This window comes from Mya arenaria, chromosome 12 (genome assembly GCF_026914265.1).
Source record: "Mya arenaria isolate MELC-2E11 chromosome 12, ASM2691426v1".
Lineage (NCBI taxonomy): Eukaryota > Metazoa > Mollusca > Bivalvia > Myida > Myidae > Mya > Mya arenaria.
The window spans coordinates 57,757,326-57,779,725 of NC_069133.1; the positions used below are offsets into that span (position 1 = coordinate 57,757,326).

The 22,400-nt window shown below is 34.4% G+C and overlaps 1 protein-coding gene across 1 annotated transcript in view; it reads left to right on the plus strand.

Moving 5' to 3' along the window:
- The first annotated feature begins 278 nt into the window (after positions 1 to 278).
- The window catches only part of LOC128211142 (fat-like cadherin-related tumor suppressor homolog), a 57,210-nt gene continuing 35,088 nt past the window's right edge, over positions 279 to 22,400 (plus strand). Inside the window, exons 1-5 of the mRNA XM_052915584.1 lie at positions 279 to 302; positions 4,786 to 4,846; positions 5,359 to 5,518; positions 5,828 to 5,953; positions 13,236 to 13,309. Of these exons, the coding sequence (XP_052771544.1) occupies positions 4,798 to 4,846; positions 5,359 to 5,518; positions 5,828 to 5,953; positions 13,236 to 13,309 (409 nt within the window). The 5' untranslated portion in view covers positions 279 to 302; positions 4,786 to 4,797. The remainder of the gene's footprint in view (positions 303 to 4,785; positions 4,847 to 5,358; positions 5,519 to 5,827; positions 5,954 to 13,235; positions 13,310 to 22,400) is intronic.

Sequence of the window (22,400 nt, forward strand, 5' to 3'; positions counted from 1 at the left end):
TTTTTGTTTATTTTTTGTGATGTTATTCGACTATTTAAATTTAGTAGTCTTTCATAAAATAAGATTGGTTTACAACTGTCTCCAAAATGACGCAAGTCAGGTTTATGTACCGAAGTGTTAAGTGAAAATACTCTTTATAATCCTTGTTGGGTGGATTCGAAAGGTTCAAATTACGTACTTTATGATTGGTTCTCGGATTTCAATTTTCTTTTACAACGATACAGTAGACCGTAAATAGCTGGGTATATAAAGGATTCATTTTGCATTTTCGACACGGAACTGTAAACATTTTGAAAAGACAGGTGCGTACAGATGTTTTAATGTTCGCATTTTACAGCGAATAATATAACAAAAATGTGCTGGATTATTAATTAAACTGTTAACCTAAGTAATGTACAGGAAATTAATTTTTGCTAAGGTTTACAAATAGATTGGTATGATTTTTTTATATTTAAGTCTTTGTTTTAAATGTAGATACTCGTTGTAAAATGTAAGGATGTTGAGAGTGTTTACGTACTTCAGCAGACTTAAATAGTGTAAATATTTGTTTTCAAAATATCGATAATGCACACTATGGTTTCATCTGAACAATAGTCATGGTTGTATTCAGTGGTACAGAAATCATTGCGACAGTCATTACATTTATAAATGCTGATTTTCCAATTATATTTTTTAAATCTCATTATTTTGAAATGAAGAACCGAACTAATTAATATAAGGTTATTTTCTCGTTCTGACTTACGTTAATGCCATGTAATTTATACTGAATTTTTCGTTACTCCAAAAGACAAAAAATACTTTGTACAGCATTTAATAGATACAAAATATTTTGCCGAATTTTTTTTTTTTGTTAAAGTCAAATTGTGTTCGGATGGGGCGAAATTTCACTGAACAATTACATGATCGGATTTACATATACGCAAATACGGGTGACTGCGCATAAGGAGTTGTTCCCTATAATTGTAATAGTTAAGGCTAAAATGTGGTAACGCATCATTATTAGGCCACAACAAATTGACCAGTTGTTCGTCGGATTTAGCGCTCCTCTTTTTTCCAAAATGCTAAAAACGTTTTTTTCAAATTAAAAAATTCAACCGCACCTACAATTTTGCCGAGGCTTAACACTCGTGAATACCCATATCGAGTCTGCCATAGTCATACACTCGTGACAAATTAAAACTCGTTGACAGATATATGGGTGGATCGGTGTACGGTTAGCGCAGTAGTTAACGTACTCGCTTCCCACTTGGACGATCTGAGTTCGAAACCCAGGCTAGGCGCATGCGAGTAGTGGTCACCAAGCCGGACTAGTTGGTTTCCTTACAAACTGTTTAAAACTGCAGTATGAAACTTAGTACACATGATCAATATAACAAACTAAGGACGGAACGCAAGTCCATGAACTCTAGCTAAAATATGATGCTTGTATCTAGAATTTTAACAGCCTAAACTTAAGTATATCAATCCGGCAACATGTTGGTTTTATAACGCTGCTTTAAATTAATCCAACTTTAGAATATAATAGTTCGAATTATATGTTTTAAATGTCATTCAGGTTGGTTAAGGGTTATCTAAAATACGACAAAGAAATTCATTTATTCATCAAGGATATGTACAATCCTGATAAATTGCGAATTGGTTTTTAATTTCAATACGAGGACAATTGGCCAGTGACATGCTTAAGTGGTGTTTAATGAAGTAATGGTAGTATATTCTCTCGCTTTCACAATCCTTTTTATTATTTACACGATACACGTGAACCAACATTTCAGAATTAATAGCATTTATGTGTCATATTATAAACAAGTGCATTATCCATAGCCTTCAATGTTTCTAGTAAAAAACTGTTGTTATTATTATATCATATGCCCACAAAAAAGATATAAGCATATTAGGAAATAAATAAAGCAATACTGAAGATAATAAGTCAGTCTTAAGGCCACAACAAATTTATCATTTGTTCGTCGGATTTGCCGCACCTACATTCGAAAAAGGAAAAAAAACAAAACTTTTTTTTTGGTGCCTGCACATATTATTTGGCCGCGCGGATTTGTTTTTGTATACTTCTGAATTTCCACTATTTTCTGGATATCTTTTACTTAACATTTAAACCTGTAACGTCGACTTCGTCTTTTTTTGATGGTATTTACACTCTACGCGAGCAAACTTTCCTCGTGTCAGGATAAAATCAGGTCCGGGTAACCGCAAAAAAGCTGATATTTGTTGACAGTCTTTTTTGTCGGTAATTTATTGCAGGACGCACCGTTGTTATTCATTTCCGGTATTAATTTCCAGTTTACTTAATCAATTTTCGTAATGTGAAATACACGCTTTAAGTGAAAATCAGTGTCATAGTCAATGGATTATAGTCTTCAGTAAACAGCAGCAGTTTCACAGCGTCGAATGCATTAATTATCTATGTGCGTTTTAAGTTAAGTTTAAGTTAAGTAATTCATTGTATTGTACTCAAAATTAAGTGCTAAATAATAACTAAATCCGATTTTGAGTGCAAACCTTCTATTCAAATACACGCCGGACACACGACTTACAACCATTGAACATGTTTCCATGAGTTATTTTTTTTAATTCTAAATGTATTTCTCTGTATTCATATACTCATAAGTGTTATAAACAGATACAAAAGTAGGACTTGTAAATGTTTTAGAAACAGTCTGTATTTACGCATACAGTATTATAATGCACCAGTCAATTGTAACCACGGCTCCACCAGGTGTGGGGGTATACCAGGGGTAGCCGGGGAAATGGGCCGTGTTTTTACCTTTTGCAGTGCCGGGTGAATGCGGTGGTTTTGTCTTCGCGCAAAATATAGCGGGGAGTGGGCCTTACCTAGGGTCCCTAGGGTGCGGGGGCATTTGGCTGGGATTTTACCATCAGTTCGTTCCCGCATGGCGGTGATTTTACCCGGGTTTGGCTGGACCGGAAGTCAAAGTCCCAGCTATTCCCAAGACCTTTGGGGCCATGGTTACAATTGACTGGTGCATAATAACATCAGTAAAATCAGAAAATAAAAGCTTTTATAAGTAAAATGACTGTTATAATTTTCTAAATTCTTTGTTCTTATCGCACTTATTTTCTTTGATCGATAACGTGGCCTGTTTCTTACAGGCATTGAAGTTATGGAGGCTGTCATGTTATTCTTTTTCAAGGCACGGACCTATAAACCATAGGTTCATGGTAAAGGCGAGGTGTTGAAACAGAAACATCTTTATTCCACCACCTGCTCTAATATAATGACCGGTGCCACATTTGCAGACTGTTTGACACTGCTTCAATGATATTGTCCCTAATTCAAATAAGTGTATTTTTTCAGAAATGTTCTAATGTTCTCTGTGTTATTTACATTTTCGACATTATGCCATGTCAATGTCACTACAATGTTATCGTGTGATTCAAGAGATTCAAATTTAGACCTGACCCAATATTTAGAAATGCTCAAATGATGAATTACTCTTACTTGTCTTAAACGTTTTTTTTGTGATAGTAAGTTAGATTAGTACGGAATGAATGAAATTGTTGTTGTTTTTGGTCTTAGAATAATTGCCCGTTACTGTGAGGAATGCTGTCTTTACAATAATATCCATATTAAAATTGCTGATGCAATAAAAGTTAATAGTAAAGCACTGGATCTTATTGCCATTTGTTGAATATTGAGACAGATTTTAATATGATACATTCAAAACCATTTCATTTATAACTGAGAACCTCTTTTTGCAATTAAAAAGCATTTTGTTTCTAACAAAAATACATACCGCTAAAGGTCGCATCAATAGGACATTATCGTTAAGTGAAGTATCAGAAAAGCTTCATAGGCGGAATAATGCTTCTGTCATTAAGATAGCAAACATTATAACTTGATGGATGTTACATGAATTTCCTTCAATTTAAATGTCTGACCGCATTTAATCAGTTTTCTTTTAAACATTAAACTCCGTATATATCGTTATTTCAATTTTAGTATAGGGTATGTGGTCAACATTATATGTTTATCTTATGAGAAGGCAGTATTTCTCAAGTGTTCCGATACATTCATTTCATAAAATCAGCGATCAAAATTAGCCGATAATAATTTTAATCCGATGAAGCGGTAAATATTAACAGTTGCTGACCAAATGGGTGATCACCACCTGAAGTGCATGCAAACAATCCTGAACCATTTAAGAAATATTACACACCACTGGTGGTCATATGACTTATAAGGACCGGCCAGTCAGCCCCCCCCCCCCACCCGAAGGTGTATATGGACCGAGGCGTTAGCCGAGTCAATTCACCTTCGGGGGGTTAACTGGCCGGTCCTTATCATGCCACTTTTTTCCCACTTAATAATTTTAAAGTGCCTTTGATTTATTTTTTTAACAAATCCAAGAATGTTTTCTTGCGAAAAAATGTCGTGGTTAAAATTACAAGCAGCAGGACTCACCAGTTTTATGACGTCAGCGGTTCATATTGTATGACGTCAGCGGTCCATATTATTTTTTGGCGAGGTCTAGACCGGCCATCAACATGATATGGACCACTGACGTCATAAACTGGTGAGTTCTGCTTGTAATTTGTATTAAAATACATTGATATACGGACCGATCAACTATATAAACACAAAGAAGGGACACATTTATGTAAGGTATAATATTACATATTATTTCAGGATTTAATTAGTGAACTTTATGCTATGTTGTTAAAATATGAAATAGAATGACAACGTTCTAATGAATATGCTTTTTGTTGATCGATATTTCAAATGTTAATGTTCTTTTTTTATTTATGCAGCATTTTTCCAAAATGGAAAGACTTGGTCGCTGTCACGTACTGATTGTACTGCTTGTTATTTGTAAGTATCTAGTCAGACTGACATATTTCTTGTATCAAGGTGAAAAAGGAGATCTAAGTTATACACATTACAAATATATCATTTTGGGGGTATTTCCGAGAACATTTATAACTTATCGTAGAGTGGACGCATTCGCGTGGCTTTTGCCAATTTTTACCTCAATCGATTTGTCCTGCACTGTTATAGACCAACCATAGAGAGATGTAACACTGTATTCAGTTATAATTCAAATATAACATGCAAGCAACCATTAACCCTGCCATATGTATGTTGTAAGTAGGTGGTTCAGCTGTAATTGCTGAGTACCGTTTTCTGCGTTTCGTCTAATCTAGGACGTCCCGTTAGTTGCTAAAATTAAATGTGTAAGTGAACGCCTTGGAATGGTTAAATGAATTTGAGCTGCCTACGATTTTCTTCCCGATTTCTCACCTGTACATTCTTCATATAATTATAACGTCATTTTGTAAAGAAAGTGTTTTCAAATGAATGAAATGTTGTGGTGTATATTACAGTGATTATTGAGATAGATGAAAGTGAGGAAGTCTCCATCGTTGTCGAAGATAGGGATGCAATTACTGGCACTACCGCCACCGTGGATGTTGACAATCCAGCAGACTGTGATAAGGTGTTCCTTATTATTGTGACAGGATCAGGATCGTTCAATTATGTGATGTATGTTGTTATTTTATTGACTAATGTATTAACATTGTTTATACCAATGTAGTAAAATAATAATGTTTGTTAATTATTATTGAATGTTAAATAAGAAAGATATTATTTTTATCGAACATATTCAAATGTACCGTTTAGGCACGAAAACACACACTCACACACACACATGCACAAACGACCTCTCCCCCCCCCCCTCCCCAACACATACCTGTCATTAAATTGCCAGATGTATCTTCTTTGATAGATGAAATGATCTAACTTTAAAGATATACTCGCCTTAATGTCTTATCATGTATGTTGTTTTTCTAGAAATTCTGGCAATACAGATGGTGCCTTTACCACTGACACAGATCCGGATAGCGGTGATGAGAAACTACAGTGTAACATGGCAACTATTACAACCAATGCGATAACGCCGTACAGCTTGTCAATAACGTTAAGTTCTTATTTAGTTACATGCATCGTCAGTCAATTACACGACACTGGCTGTAAGTCAACCATTTGGCTGACAATAAAGGTTCTAAGTGTTTAATTGAAATAAGATAAAGGTACTATTAAAGTATTATATTGAAATAAGATTCAGGTATTAAGTAATTTATCGTAAATTAATACCAGCTCACGGTTGTATACTCCAATTTGTTTTCAAACCTGTTTTCCTTAGTATTTATGTCTGGCACATACAAAGGGTTGTTTAAGATAGTAATAGTGTATTTAACGTTCTTAAATTATTAGCTCTGCTTTCGTTTTAGCCCGTTTCAATGTATCATGTAGATAGTTGTATAACATATAATGGTGCGATCGGATGCTCATAAACGGACAGGGTCCAACAAACAGACATGATTTCACAAATAGGCATGATCTGTTTATTTATAAACAGTTTCCCAGGCGGGCATGTTAGAAAAGTAGATTTCCAAAAATGGACATAATTCGTTTCAAGAGCACAATAGGATTGAGGACGACGTGGGATATCGTCATTTCGCTTACATAATTGATGTATATCGAATCTGATTTTGTTTTTGAATAGATGATTTTATTCATAAATTTAAGACAAAAGAACCAGACACACTACTACATCCATAATTTTATAGACGTTCAATATTATTATTTTGATTTCCAATTGCACGCAATTTTAAACTTTGTTGTAAACATGCTGAAGGCTGTAAACAGAAATATTGACAGTTCGTGCAAGCTACCATGGTAATCATTTTATTTTATGATTTATAACAAATCTAAAGAGTATTAGCAGAAGACGGAACAATACCTATATATTTGTTTTAGAGTTTAAACTGAACTCTCATTAAAACCCCATTAGCAATGAAATATTTTCACGAGCACTGTCGTATTTTCAAATGGCGCCATTAACGTAGACTCATGTGACTTCCTTTCTGAGTGTAATGATTGTCGGTATTACGACGGAATATAAACCTAACGGAAATATGGCATTAGATTTGTTCAGGCTCTGTCTGTGCAAACGTTTGTTTATACTAGTTTTAATGGTTACGGAGATGTGCTATATGAAGATCAGGTGAAAACTCAACCTCTTCTCGCTTATTTGATTTGGATTAAAATAGTGCAAAACGTACAAAACCCTCCCCCGTTACATCCTACCACAGAGAGTTAAGAATATAATGCTGTCCACACTCCCCATTTACATCACTATCAGTCTGTACACACATTCGTGACATCTTGCCAAGGAGAGTCATCAATATCTGTCTGTCCACACATTCGTTACATCTTGCAAAGGAGAGTCATCAATATCATTCTGTCCACACATTCGTTACATCTTGCCAATGAGAGTCATCAATATCATTCTGTCCACACATTCGTTACATATTGCCAATGAGAGTCATCCATATCATTCTGTCCACACATTCGCTACATATTGCGAAGGAGAGTCATCAATATCAGTCTGTCCACACATTCGTTACATCTTGCAAAGGAGAGTCATCAATATCATTATGTCCACACATTCGTTACATCTTGCCAATGAGAGTCATCAATATCATTCTGTCCACACATTCGTGACATCTTGCCAATGAGAGTCATCAATATCATTTTGTCCACACATTCGTTACATCTTGCCAAGGAGAGTCATCAATATAATTCTGTCCACACATTCGTTACATATTGCCAATGAGAGTCATCAATATCATTCTGTCCACACATTCGTGACATCTTGCCAATGAGAGTTATCAATATCATTCTGTCCACACATTCGTGACATCTTGCCAATGAGAGTCATCAATATCATTCTGTCCACACATTCGTTACATCTTGCCAATGAGAGTTATCAATATCATTCTGTCCACACATTCGTTACATCTTGCCAATGAGAGTTATCAATATCATTCTGTCCACACATTCGTGACATCTTGCCAAGGAGAGTTATCAATATCATTCTGTCCACACATTCGTTACATCTTACCAAGGAGAGTTATCAATATCATTATGTCCACACATTCGTTACATCTTGCCAATGAGAGTTATCAATATCATTCTGTCCACACATTCGTGACATCTTGCCAAGGAGAGTTATCAATATCATTCTGTCCACACATTCGTGACATCTTACCAATGAGAATCATCAATATCATTCTGTCCACACATTCGTTACATCTTGCCAATGAGAGTCATCAATATCATTATGTCCACACATTCGTGACATCTTGCCAATGAGAGTTATCAATATCATTCTGTCCACACATTCGTTACATCTTGCCAATGAGAGTCATCAATATCATTCTGTCCACACATTCGTTACATCTTGCCAATGAGAGTCATCAATATCATTCTGTCCACACATTCGTGACATCTTGCCAAGGAGAGTTATCAATATCATTCTGTCCACACATTCGTTACATCTTGCCAAGGAGAGTTATCAATATCATTCTGTCCACACATCCGTTACATCTTGCCAATGAGAGTTATCAATATGATTCTGTCCACACATTCGTTACATCTTGAAAATGAGAGTCATCAATATGATTCTGTCCACACATTCGTTACATCTTGCCAAGGAGAGTCATCAATATCATTCTGTCCACACATTCGTTACATCTTGCCAATGAGAGTCATCAATATCATTCTGTCCACACATTCGTGACATCTTGCCAAGGAGAGTCATCAATATCATTCTGTCCACATATTCGTGACATCTTGCCAAGGAGAGTTATCAATATCATTCTGTCCACATATTCGTTACATCTTGCCAATGAGAGTTATCAATATCATTATGTCCACACATTCGTGACATCTTGCCAAGGAGAGTTATCAATATCATTATGTCCACACATTCGTTACATCTTGCCAATGAGAGTCATCAATATCATTCTGTCCACACATTCGTGACATCTTGCCAAGGAGAGTTATCAATATCATTCTGTCCACACATTCGTGACATCTTGTCAAGGAGAGATCTCAATATCATTCTGTCCACACATTCGTTACATCTTGCCAATGAGAGTTATCAATATCATTCTGTCCACACATTCGTGACATCTTGCCAATGAGAGTTATCAATATCATTCTGTCCACACATTCGTGACATCTTGCCAAGGAGAGTTATCAATATCATTCTGTCCACACATTCGTGACATCTTGCCAATGAGAGTTATCAATATCATTCTGTCCACACATTCGTTACATCTTGCCAATGAGAGTCATCAATATCATTCTGTCCACACATTCGTTACATCTTGCAAAGGAGAGTCATCAATATCATTCTGTCAACAGTTTCGTTACATCTTGCCAAGGAGAATCATCAATATCATTCTGTCCACACATTCGTGACATCTTGCCAAGGAGAGTCATCAATATCATTCTGTCCACACATTCGTGACATCTTGCCAAGGAGAGTTATCAATATCATTCTGTCCACACATTCGTTACATCTTGCCAATGAGAGTCATCAATATCATTCTGTCCACACATTCGTGACATCTTGCCAAGGAGAGTTATCAATATCATTCTGTCCACACATTCGTGACATCTTGCCAAGGAGAGTTATCAATATCATTCTGTCCACACATTCGTGACATCTTGCCAATGAGAGTCATCAATATCATTCTGTCCACACATTCGTTACATCTTGCCAAAGAGAGTCATCAATATCATTCTGTCAACAGTTTCGTGACATCTTGCCAAGGAGAATCATCAATATCATTCTGTCCACACATTCGTGACATCTTGCCAAGGAGAGTCATCAATATCATTCTGTCCACACATTCGTGACATCTTGCCAAGGAGAGTTATCAATATCATTCTGTCCACACATTCGTTACATCTTGCCAATGAGAGTTATCAATATCATTCTGTCCACACATTCGTGACATCTTGCCAATGAGAGTCATCAATATCATTCTGTCCACACATTCGTTACATCTTGCCAATGAGAGTTATCAATATCATTCTGTCCACACATTCGTGACATCTTGCCAAGGAGAGTTATCAATATCATTCTGTCCTTACATTCGTTACATCTTGCCAAGGAGAGTTATCAATATCATTCTGTCCACACATTCGTTACATCTTGCCAAGGAGAGTTATCAATATCATTCTGTCCACACATGCGTTACATATTGCCAATGAGAGTTATCAATATCATTCTGTCCACATATTCGTGACATCTTGCCAAGGAGAGTTATCAATATCATTCTGTCCTTACATTCGTTACATCTTGCCAAGGAGAGTCATCAATATCATTCTGTCCACACATTCGTTACATCTTGCCAAGGAGAGTCATCAATATCATTCTGTCCACACATTCGTGACATCTTGCCAAGGAGAGTTATCAATATCATTCTGTCCACACATTCGTGACATCTTGCCAAGGAGAGTTATCAATATAATGCTTTAATATATTGTTCCCCCCATGCAACATAAATATTTCAAGACTTCATACTACCGTAGCATGGCGCCAATGATAATATTCAATATGCTGTCATACCTTGCTACCCACAACACCAAAATAAGGATATGAAGTCACACTGCGCCTGACATCCTAGGAGAGTGATCACTATCATGATATACACACTCCCCCGCTACATCTTGCCAAGACGAGTTATCAATATAATGCTATCCACACTCCCCCGCTACATCTTGCCAAGGCGAGTTATCAATATAATGCTATCCACACTCCCCCGCTACATCTTGCTAAGGCGAGTTATCAATATAATGCTATCCACACTCCCCCGCTACATCTTGCTAAGGCGAGTTATCAATATAATGCTATCCACACTCCCCCGCTACATCTTGCCAAGGCGAGTTATCAATATAATGCTATCCACACTTCCCCGCTACATCTTACCAAAGCGAGTTATCATTATAATGCTATCCACACTCGCCCGCTACATCTTACCAAAGCGAGTTATCAATATAATGCTATATACGCTCCCTTGTTGCCTCTTACCAAGGAGAGGTATCAATATCATGCTGTCCACACTACCCCGTTGCATCTTGCCAAGGACAATTTAATGCTATCCACTAGCCCCCCCCCCCGTTTAATCTAGCAAAGGAGAGTTAACAATTTCATGCTATCCACACTCCCTAGAAGCATATTGTCAAGGAGAGTTATCAATATAATGTTGTCCACACTCCCCTATTATGTCCTGCCAAGGAGAGTTGTCAATAGTATGATGTCCACACCACAGTGACATCTTGCTAAGGAGAGTAATCAATATAATGATGTCCACACTCCCCTGTTTTGTCCTGCCAAGGAGAGTTATCAATAGTATGATGTCCACACCACAGTGACATCTTGCTAAGGAGAGTAATCAATATAATGATGTCCACACTCCCCTGTTTTGTCCTGCCAAGGAGAGTTGTCAATAGTATGATGTCCACACCACAGTGACATCTTGCTAAGGAGAGTAATCAATATAATGATGTCCACACTCCCCTGTTTTGTCCTGCCAAGGAGAGTTGTCAATAGTATGATGTCCACACCACAGTGACATCTTGCTAAGGAGAGTAATCAATATAATGCTGTAATATATTATCTCCCCATACAACATTAATAGTTGAAAGCCACATACTGCCGTAAAATGGCGCCAATGATAACTTTCAATATACGTATGTCATACCTCGCTACCCACAACACCAAAATAAGGATATGAAGTCCACACTAACATTTTATATATATGAAGACTCTCCAGTCAATATGACGTTGTGATATCCTCTAAACACACACAATGTACACTTATGAAGACTTAGCTCTCCGTTGCAACGTTCCAACGAGATTTATCAATTCAATGCCAAGCTATTTTTATCCACCCACAATATAGGTATATTAAAGCCACTCTCCCGCTACATCGTACCTATACGAGTAATTAATGTTATTCTGAAAAGTATTGTCAACCCCACATTATTAATATGTAAAAGCAAACTTAAAATATTAAGTCCACACAATCACATAAAATCGTGCCAATGAGAGTTACCCACATAATGTTGACATATATCTTGTTTCCCCAAAACTACATCAATATAACATATTATTAAATAATCTCTCTCAACATCATGCTAACGAGAGTTATTAGAACAATGCTGTAATATTGTGTTATCCCTAAATTTATTCAAGGTGCATAATATAAGTTGATGCAAAAACATGTATCTGTTTTAGTTTTTGTGCATTATTGTGTTTAACCTAAATCATGTTGTTGTTGTATTTTTTGTGTTGTTTTTTTTTCATTATCAAAGTGAAAAAGTCAAACATGAGAACGTATTAAATTTAAAACAAAAAAAACACCCTGTATTGTGTGCCTTTAATATGTAAAGATAACATTCTCCGTAACATGCTAATATAAACGAGAGTAATTAATTTTCAGTTGGCGTCCTTCTTAAGTCGGCGCCCAGTACTATATTTGATATTGTCCAAAATGTAGCTTTAACATATGGACCAGTTAACTACTTGGCGTAGACTGTTTTTAATATTTTAACGATTGAATAAAAGTACAGTGCGTTTCCCCAAAAAGATATGTGCACACGGTACTATACAAATTTCCTATATGTTTCTCAATCTCTAACGCACTAACCTCCCTTGGCGATCAGCGACAAAGAGTGTTTTGAAAAACTAACATAAGCTTATTTGTTTGTTTTGCAAATGTCTTTCAAAATAATAAATTCCAGATTATTCCGTCATAATGCATATTCTTTTTTATCACCGTTTAATTTACTCATAACAGTTAAATGTGTTCATTAAAACAAATAGAATTGTTACAGGTTTCTCAACAATAATGTCCTTCGAACATATGTATTCTTAACCTGTACTCATTTATGTAAATAACATTTGTTGGTGATCAACGTGCATGTTTTGTCTTCTATTTTCATTGCGCCGACTTGATGCTCCGCATTTATTTTTTATTGTTATACATTGTCACGCAATAGTTAGAACTACTAATAGGTTAAGCGGGCGATATAGGTCCCTTATGGATATTTGGCGCTCAGAGAGATTGTGCTCTCGTGGATATTGGGCCCTCATGAATATGTGGGCCTCAGGAATATTGAGTTCATTAAATTGAGACCCGAATGGGTATAGGGTTCTTAGAATCTCATGAATAGCATGGCTCCATAAATAGTGAGACCTCATATTGGGGCTCATTAATAATTGGCACTCATGGATATTGGGTAGGCATGACGGGCTGGACTCGTTTACATTAAATCGACAACTGAATGAATTGGTATATGTATTGTCTCGTTTTTACATTCCTCGCTTTCGTTCCAGTATCACTGATACTGACGACGCATCCACAGCCACCAAAACTGTTACCGTGACTGTTGAAAACCTCGTTATACAAAGTAAGTAGATCCTTATATTTTATTTAAGTGCAAATATCCAGCAGCCATTTGCGATCGAACAGGGTAAAAGTTTGATGGATAATTATGGATTACCACAACTGTCTTATATTGTGATTTCTCATGTCATAGTGTCTAGTTGTCACGTTATTATTATGTCTAACTTACTTGCTGTTACATATATGTATATTCAACAACATGTAAGATTGTCTAAATGACACGTTATCATGTCTAAATGGCATGTTTATGTGTCAAATGTACACATTATTATGTCTACATTACTTGTTAGTCTGTCTATATCTCAATAAATCATGACAGATCGATGAATTACCATATCAAGTATGTTGGCTTGCCAGATTGATATGTGAAAGTGTTTATTTTTACATGTTTTTGTGTCTATAAAACATGTTGTTAAGTCAAATTGACATTGCATAATAAGATGTCATGTTGACATCATAATATGCCATTTAGACAACATAACATTGATTTGACATTGTAGGAGTTCAGGTATACATAATAACATTTTGTAGGATAAGACAAGATGCTAGATAAACATAATAGCCAGTCGATTGTACATACTTACATGGATGTTGCACCAAATATCATATCAGTCTGATATAATCACATACAATATTACAGCACCCCCCCCCCCCACACACACACACACTATGACCCAATACATTGATTTACACCTCAGTTGCAGTACCATTGCAACATTTCAGTAAAGTACTGGTAAATATCAGTACTGTCAACTTTTCCTATTGTCATAACATAACATAAGGTTTATTATCGATGTAAGCATATACAGCGTATTATCGCATACAAAATATTATTACAAACATGCATGAAAATGGAATGTATACCGATAATACGATCATAGCATACAAAATGGTAAACCGCAAATATCGCGGGAGTGCGTAAATACATAGCTATATAATATATATCACACAGGAATGTTGATTAAAGAATTTTTCATATATTTGCTTTAATCACATAAATAACTTATTTATGTAATAATTGTTTTTTGTCGTATTTAAGCGGTTTACAAACATTCTTGGTCTTCCCCAATAAAACTTTGGTATATAGTTTTGGGAGAGGGCCGTAACTGATGTTGGTATAACACGTGGCCCGATCCCTTTGCATGTCAGATAATCACTCATTTGTTTTAAATAAGGTATATATATGATCTATTTGTATTGCTTTATTGTCAACATACATGCAGTAAACTATTATTAAATAAAAAAGTATATAGTGTTCCCGTCAAAGCGGGAGTAAATTTACTTAAAAAAATTATATTAATCGGTACGGAAAATCACGGATATCAACATCAGTGCGCATGCGCATTCATCCATCGATATTTCAGTACTTATATACTGTTCCTGCTTGATAATTAGTAAGTAAGTTTGTGAAGTATATGAAGAAAAAATATTTTCTCATATGTTTTACTTTATATAGTCGAAATATTTGTTATAACCTTATTATTAAAGAAGTTATCAGATTCCTTATTGTTCAAAAACAATCTTATGTATAATGACTGTTTCAGTGACGGGTGATAAATCGATATTAATATTTACAAATTCCAGAAAAACTGTCAACGTCGGCAAATCAAATATCTGACATTCATTCATGACGTTGTTATCATCATGGAAAGACGTTTAACATTAATAAAGAAACGGATACAGACCGATCCCGTCCCTGAATACGAATCTTAAGACTAACAATACTATATTCATCGTTTATGGTAAATTATCAGGCCAAACATATGTTGACTGGCGCTCGTTGTCATCTACATGCAACGTTCCTATTTTGGCATACCCTAAAGTATCAAAATTTAGTTTCATAACAAAGCGGATATCATCTTCAAATATTATGTAATCTAAACAGAATCGCATTAAAGCAAATATCCGCTTACAATTTTGTACTGCAATGCAATAGAAAAACGATGCTTACGTCACAAACTAATCAGACACGCTATTTCGTATTAGCATTACTATGTATAACCAATATATTGGCGATTTTATAATAATATAAGTACGGTTTGATATTGAATTAAAACGTCAAATATTTTTGGTAAAATACCATCCCATTTATGTAAAGAAATTGTATTGAAATGAAATGAAATGAAAACCATGATAAATATTTACTGTGTATTGCCGATCTAAGTACAACGAGTTCTGATAAGAGTCAAGATTGTTCCTCATTAATTTAAAAAAAATCAACAACAATGTTTAAGCAGCCTTCCGTCTGTGTTCTGTATTATGCATACCAGTATTTACACATAAAACACAAAAGCCACTGCTTTTCATTAGCAGTAGTATAGTGACAATACAACACTGTTAATTTTGCGAGTTCAATGCCTTTATTTCAGAAATAGTTGTTGCATTTATTTTATTTTAAGACTTGGCTCATTGTAACATAGAAACTTATTTATTATACGTCATTTAAGAGATACCACCTATGAACAGGATAAATGTTTTTGAATACACCAAGTATTTTCTCATTATATATTCATTTAACACATAATACAGCCGTAATGAAAATTTGATTCAAATTTGAAACAAGAAATAAAAAGAAAAATTACCCAAAACACCTGAAGTAGCACCTGTTGTACCATGTATCCTGAATCCAATATCATACTGTCATATTTTAACATTCCGAATATAATAACTAATCATTTTTTCTGCATATCTTATTCAAATTGTAATTTAAATCAGCACTAGACTATAGTACGCCTAAGCTATCTGATACATTCGACACTTTTTTGTATATATATTTAATTATGTTTCGGTATAACGTCTGAATATGTAGTCAAAATTTAATGAAGCTAAAACCTCATTATATAAAGATCAAACTTAATTATATAAAGATAAAGCTTCGCTATTAAACTAAAACCTCATTATATAAAGATAAAACGTCATAATATAAAGGTAAGACTTCGCTTCATAAAACTAAAACTTCATTAAATGACGATAAAAAGTCATTAAATATTAATTAATTCATTCATTCATATTAAGTCATTAAAGGTGAACCTCATGTGTAAAGTCAAAACATATTAGAGACCTTATAATTCTTTATAGGGTTAGTGGTATTCGATTGTTTCTATGATAAAAAAGCTTTTTTTTTTACTAGATAAAGATTATCGGTTTTATCAAAAGCATATCGGTTTTATAAGGTTTTCAAATTGAACAAACGGGAAACACACCTGAAAATCAACCACCAATAGCAGTTCTATATTTCCCTTTTATTCGCCTCAGTATTGTTTTTTTATACATATATAGAAGATAAAAATGATGTCATATGGTTCATGATGCCCGCCGAGATAACAGACGTAATTTTCAATTGAAATGTTGATTTTTTTGTGTTAACTTTATATTTGTCGCATGCTTAAATTACGCGTCATCTTCGTTTCTTATGGGAAATGTCCGTAAAATAGTCTTGGAAATGAAGGGTCGTTCAAAATTAGTGTAATTGAAATGAATCGAAGGAAATGCATTTCAACACTGCCTGCGTAATTTTATAAAATTCTTTAGCTAATAAAGGTAATAAGAGAAATATACGACATTAAACACAATTATGTGAGACGGGTTTTACACAATTATGTGAGACGGGTTTTACACAATTATGTGAGACGGGTTTTACACAATTATGTGTGACGTGTTTAACATAATTATGTGTGACGTGTTTAACACAATTATGTGAGACGGGTTTTACACAATTATGTGAGACGGGTTTAACACAATTATGTGTGACGTGTTTATCACAATTATGTGTGACGGATTTAACACAATTACGTGTGACGTGTTGAACACAATTATGTGTGACGGAGTTGACACAATTATGTGTGACGGGATTAACACAATTATGTGTGACGGGTTATACACACTTATGCGCGACAGGTTTAACACAATTATGTGTGACGGGTTTAACACAATTATGTGTGACTGGTTTTACAAAAGTATGTGTGACGGGTTAAACACAATTATGTGTGACGGGTTTAACACAATTATGTGTGACAGTATTAACACAATTATGTGTGACGGGATTAACACAATTATGTGTGACGGGTTTATACAATTAAGTGTGACGGGATTAATACAATTATGTGTGATTGGATTAACACAGTTATGTGTAACGTGTTTAACACAATTATGTCTGACGAGATTAACACAATTATGTGTGATGGGATTAACACAATTATGTGTAACGTGTTTAACACAATTATGTCTGACGAGATTAACACAATTATGTGTGCTGGGATTAACACAATTATGCGAGATGGGTTTATACAATAATGTGTGACGGGTTTATACGATTATGTGTGACGGATTTAACGCAATTATGTGTGACGGGTTTAACACACATATGTGTGACGGGTTTAACACAGACATGTGAGACGAGTTTAAAACAATTATGTGAGACGGGTTTAACACAATTATGCGAGACGGGTTTAACACAACTATGTAAGAGGGTGAGGTGAAAGGTGTGTCCGAGTACTAATGTTTATTTGCAATAAAAGGCCGCCAGTCCAAAATACAGACAGATTTGTGTCATAAATACATACTTATAACGTGTTTAACCATGATAATAACAAATAATATCACAAAGAAAATTACAACACGTACAATGTATTTCTAAAAGTAAAAGACATGACATTTTAATCGTTGAAACTATTAGTCTATTATAATGATATTATAAGATTAATATTATAAATGGCATTAACAATACTTGAACAAATAAATGTGAAAAGTGGTATATATAATACAATGGCATATGGGACACAAAACATATGATATTGTTTAAGTCTTATGGTATATACAATAGTAATAGAACACAAATTGGAAGTACAATTTTAGAAAATCAACGTCTTCATGAACTCTTCCCGTACTTTGCTTCATTCACAAACATTTGGCTACAATGAAAATCTCTCTGTCCTTTTCAACAGACATAATTCTGGTGAATAAATGTGGAGTTTTTAAATGATTTAGCCAGTAACTTAAAGGAGGAAACATATTTCGTCTTATTGTATCATAGAAAGGACATATCAAAAACATGTGTAACTCATCTTCTACTGAATGAACATGAAGCATGTTTAAGCAAAATTGACAATATCTATATACACGGCTAATAGCCATATGACGGCCTTTTGCAATCATAAATTGATGTCCAGAACAGCGAAAACTGATTCAGTGTCGTTATGATATTTATAAATTGACTATATATGTAGTATGATTGATATTAACAAATATATGATTACCTTCACTTGTGTAACATGCAAATCTGATACTACTATCACTCTGTATAACATTGTACTTGCCAATGATATGTTTTAACGAAAAATTATATAGCCAGACAGAGCCCCTGGTGTTTTATACCGCGGTCTAAACAACGTAGTTGACACGGTGTGATTATGCCCCGTTTTGTAGACGGGATAAAACAACAGTGGCCCTGCTGTTTTTATACATGTACATGTATATATGATTATTGTATTTCGTACTATTAATCAGTTATTTCGAATTTCTGTACCCGATTACCAATATTTTAACATGCGTTTTTTATATATCCCATTCATGTTGTTGCATACATTGTAACCTGAATTAGTAAATAAAACGAGTTTTGAGTTTGAGTTGAGTTTGATTAGAGATCAATCGTTTATACATACTAGGCATATCTACCAACAAATAACTATCGACATTTAGAAGCGTTTTAAATTCACGGTAGTAACATGCCTTTGGCGAATTGTTTATTTGTGCTTGAAGATTTGGAACGCACATTCTTTAATCCGGGTTTTGAATGTATTTAAGCACGATTTTGTATCCCCCAAATTTCTTCAGAACAACATAAATTTGCAATATCATGCTATCAAAGAGCTTTTATGCCTGTTTTATTTTGAAAATTCCGAAGTGCTTTTGAGCCAATCCCGAAACATCGCCAGCGTACATCAAAACAAACAACCTGTCCATTTCTTGGTGTTTTATGTTCTTATTAATAGTATAGTACATTCATGTATATATAAATGCATCATTTAATTCCAATGCTGTGTTATTCTATAGATTGTTCATAGTACAGTACGTTCTTTTATTTTAATTATAAGCACTTGTGTTAATTGCAAATGAAGATCAGCTCTTTGTTTGTGTTATTTCATAAAATTTAAAAACCAATATCTCAAAAAAAGATTCGCAACTTTTTCAGCACAGTATTGCAATTTTCGCCAATCATATCTTATTTACTCTATTGTTACCACACAATGCACGCACCTACCCCGATCTCAATTTCTATAGAAACAATAGCGGTTGGGAAAGTGGGAACAGACCATGTGAGACTGGTTTAACACAATGGTGCTTTTTATTATGAAACTCTATGATCACACAGTTTTAAACAGAACAGAACAGATAATTTATTAAGACTTGTACAAAGTACATCATCTTCTTAACCATATACATATAATAATTGAACACATGGTGAGAACACAGGTAATACAATAATGAGTAAATTAGAATACAGATGTATGGACACATTCAAATTAGGTGAGGATGAACAAAAATATAACAAAAAATCATTGTTATAATTCAATATTAAGAGTTTTTCGTCTTATTTAAACCTTTTATTTACTAATACAGACTATGTGTGATGCTCATAGTTTCAAACAATGACTGCATCGTATCTTTGAAAAGCTTTTGCATTAGGTGCTCTAAATTGTATTCCTCCATCTGCAGATAGAGATGGGATCTATAATTATTGAAGTAGTTTACCTATTAGTTTATTATTACGTTTTTTCTTTATTCAGGATTGATGGGATAAGTATGAGGTTTGTGCACGTAAACTGTTTTTAAACCCCAGTGAATTTACATTTTACTGACCGTTCCAAGGCGGTAACCAACAATCCTTGATAAACATACCTAGTCCTTTAGTTTTTCACATAAATATTAAACACAATTATGTAAGACAGGTTTAACACATTTACGCAAGACGGGTTTAAGACACTTATGTGAGACGGTATATGAGTTAGCCAGGCATTTTTGACGTCATGGGTATAACAATAATTGAAAAAAAAACACTCATAAATAAGAACTTAGATTTCGAAGTTTGTACTTCTTCGTTTACTAAGAAAATATTGTTGAACTACTTGTATTTGGATTAGATAACGACTTCACCTAATTTCAAAACCTGTTATCATATGCACTATAGGGTGATTGTCGGTAAAATGTTTTTCATATCATATGTTTTTATGTTATATGATATGCGATAATAATAAGTATTTATCTAACATGACTTGATTCGAAGATTAAGTTTTGTATTCATTTTTGATTAATTATTTTACATTGATGTGGATTTGATAAAAACATTCTTAACTAGACTTAAGTTGTTAATCAAATTGAAAGTTGGGACGCGATCATAACTACACCAGCGAATCGCAGTTGTGCCAGCTATTTTCCTAAATTAATGGCAAAAAGCATGAGCCAGTCTAACAGTGTGATTGGCGCTCGGTTAACCCCAGTATGTAAACAGAATACCGGTCCGACAACGCATGACTTAACAAAGGTGCGCTGTTGCATAATAAATAACGGAAACATTTCAAAATATACATACTTAGAATGACAGAGAAAAACATGGAATTGAAAATTAAAAGCTAATTTAAAACATAACATATGCTCATTTTATACTAAATTGAAAACGTGCAGCATTTAATTGAACATTTTGATACTCGAAAAAGGTATTTTATTAGACTCCATCCTGTAACAAAGGTATGGATCTTCATAGTATTACTAGTTTGTGCAGCAAAACATCCGAAAACAATAAAAAAAGGGCCATAGAAATGATATTCGGCTTCTTTATAGTGAAATCTATAGCTCTTGTCAACTAGACAAAATTATGTCTTGCTTGCATCTTGTCTGCAATTAATACACAGGTTCAGAACTATTTCGAACTTGTTTATGCAAAACTCTGGAATTAATCTATTCTAGCACATCAATCATTTAAAAGATGTTGAAATTAGAATCGAAAGTAAACGGCCTGTGTCCTCGAAAATAACCTTTTATGACTGTATAACTGTATATCAATATTCTACAACATTTGCTTGTCAAGGAAATAACATCTAACTGAAAGGAAACAAACCTTTGCGCGAGAAAGTACTACATCAATAGCAGTAAATGATAACATGGATTTTGCTGAAGTTCAAGTTCAACGTTAATCGGCAAAATCTGCATAAAAACTATGGCCATTGAAACATTGTCATAGCGAGTTACGTAATATAATTATATACAAATAACCCAAAGGGCTAAACACATACAGTTAGTATTAAAAACAATTACCAATGCTCAATTTGTATGCTACAATAAATATAGCCGACACACTCTGTTGTGTAAAGTGATTTGTTTCGTATTTAGAAATTAATTCATTTAATGCACGTAGGCATTATGTTTATAGGAAAACGGTAGGTATATTTTTTTGGGTGCTTACTATGAACCTGTGTTTTACAATTGTAATGATATTTAAAGCATGCTGAACATCTCAAATTATTGTGACGCTTCACTTTTTGAGAAAGAAACAATAAATTGGATATATATATTGCCGACAGTTTAAGTATAGATAGACCCATATTAAATGAGAATGACAACTTAAATATTTCCTTCAAAAGAAAAAAACCTCGTCACAGTGTTTCGATATTAGATCTCCGACTTTACTAATGTACTTCATCATGCTTTATGACATGCTCGATGATTTTAAATATTCGTCCTTGGACAATGATGTGCCCATATGCCAATAAATTTCGTAATTGGTTAGATTCGATACAGTATTTTTGAACACGGTTCATGTTCTATCTTGAAGTAAATTGATAATTGCTAAACAGATGGATATCATATATTGCGGAAACTATTTTCAAAGTTTCAGTTTCCTGTAACATAGGAAAACATCTAGCTAAAAAGAGCAATCAGAAATGTGTACTGCGCATATGAACAAATGATTTTTCTTCGTCGAATTCCTGTCGTAGTTATTGTCACTTTAAGAAACACATTCAACACCATTGGGCGCGGTCCCTGGTTTAGTGTAATATCTTATTCAGGTATCCAGCTATACGTTGCATATTGATGAATTG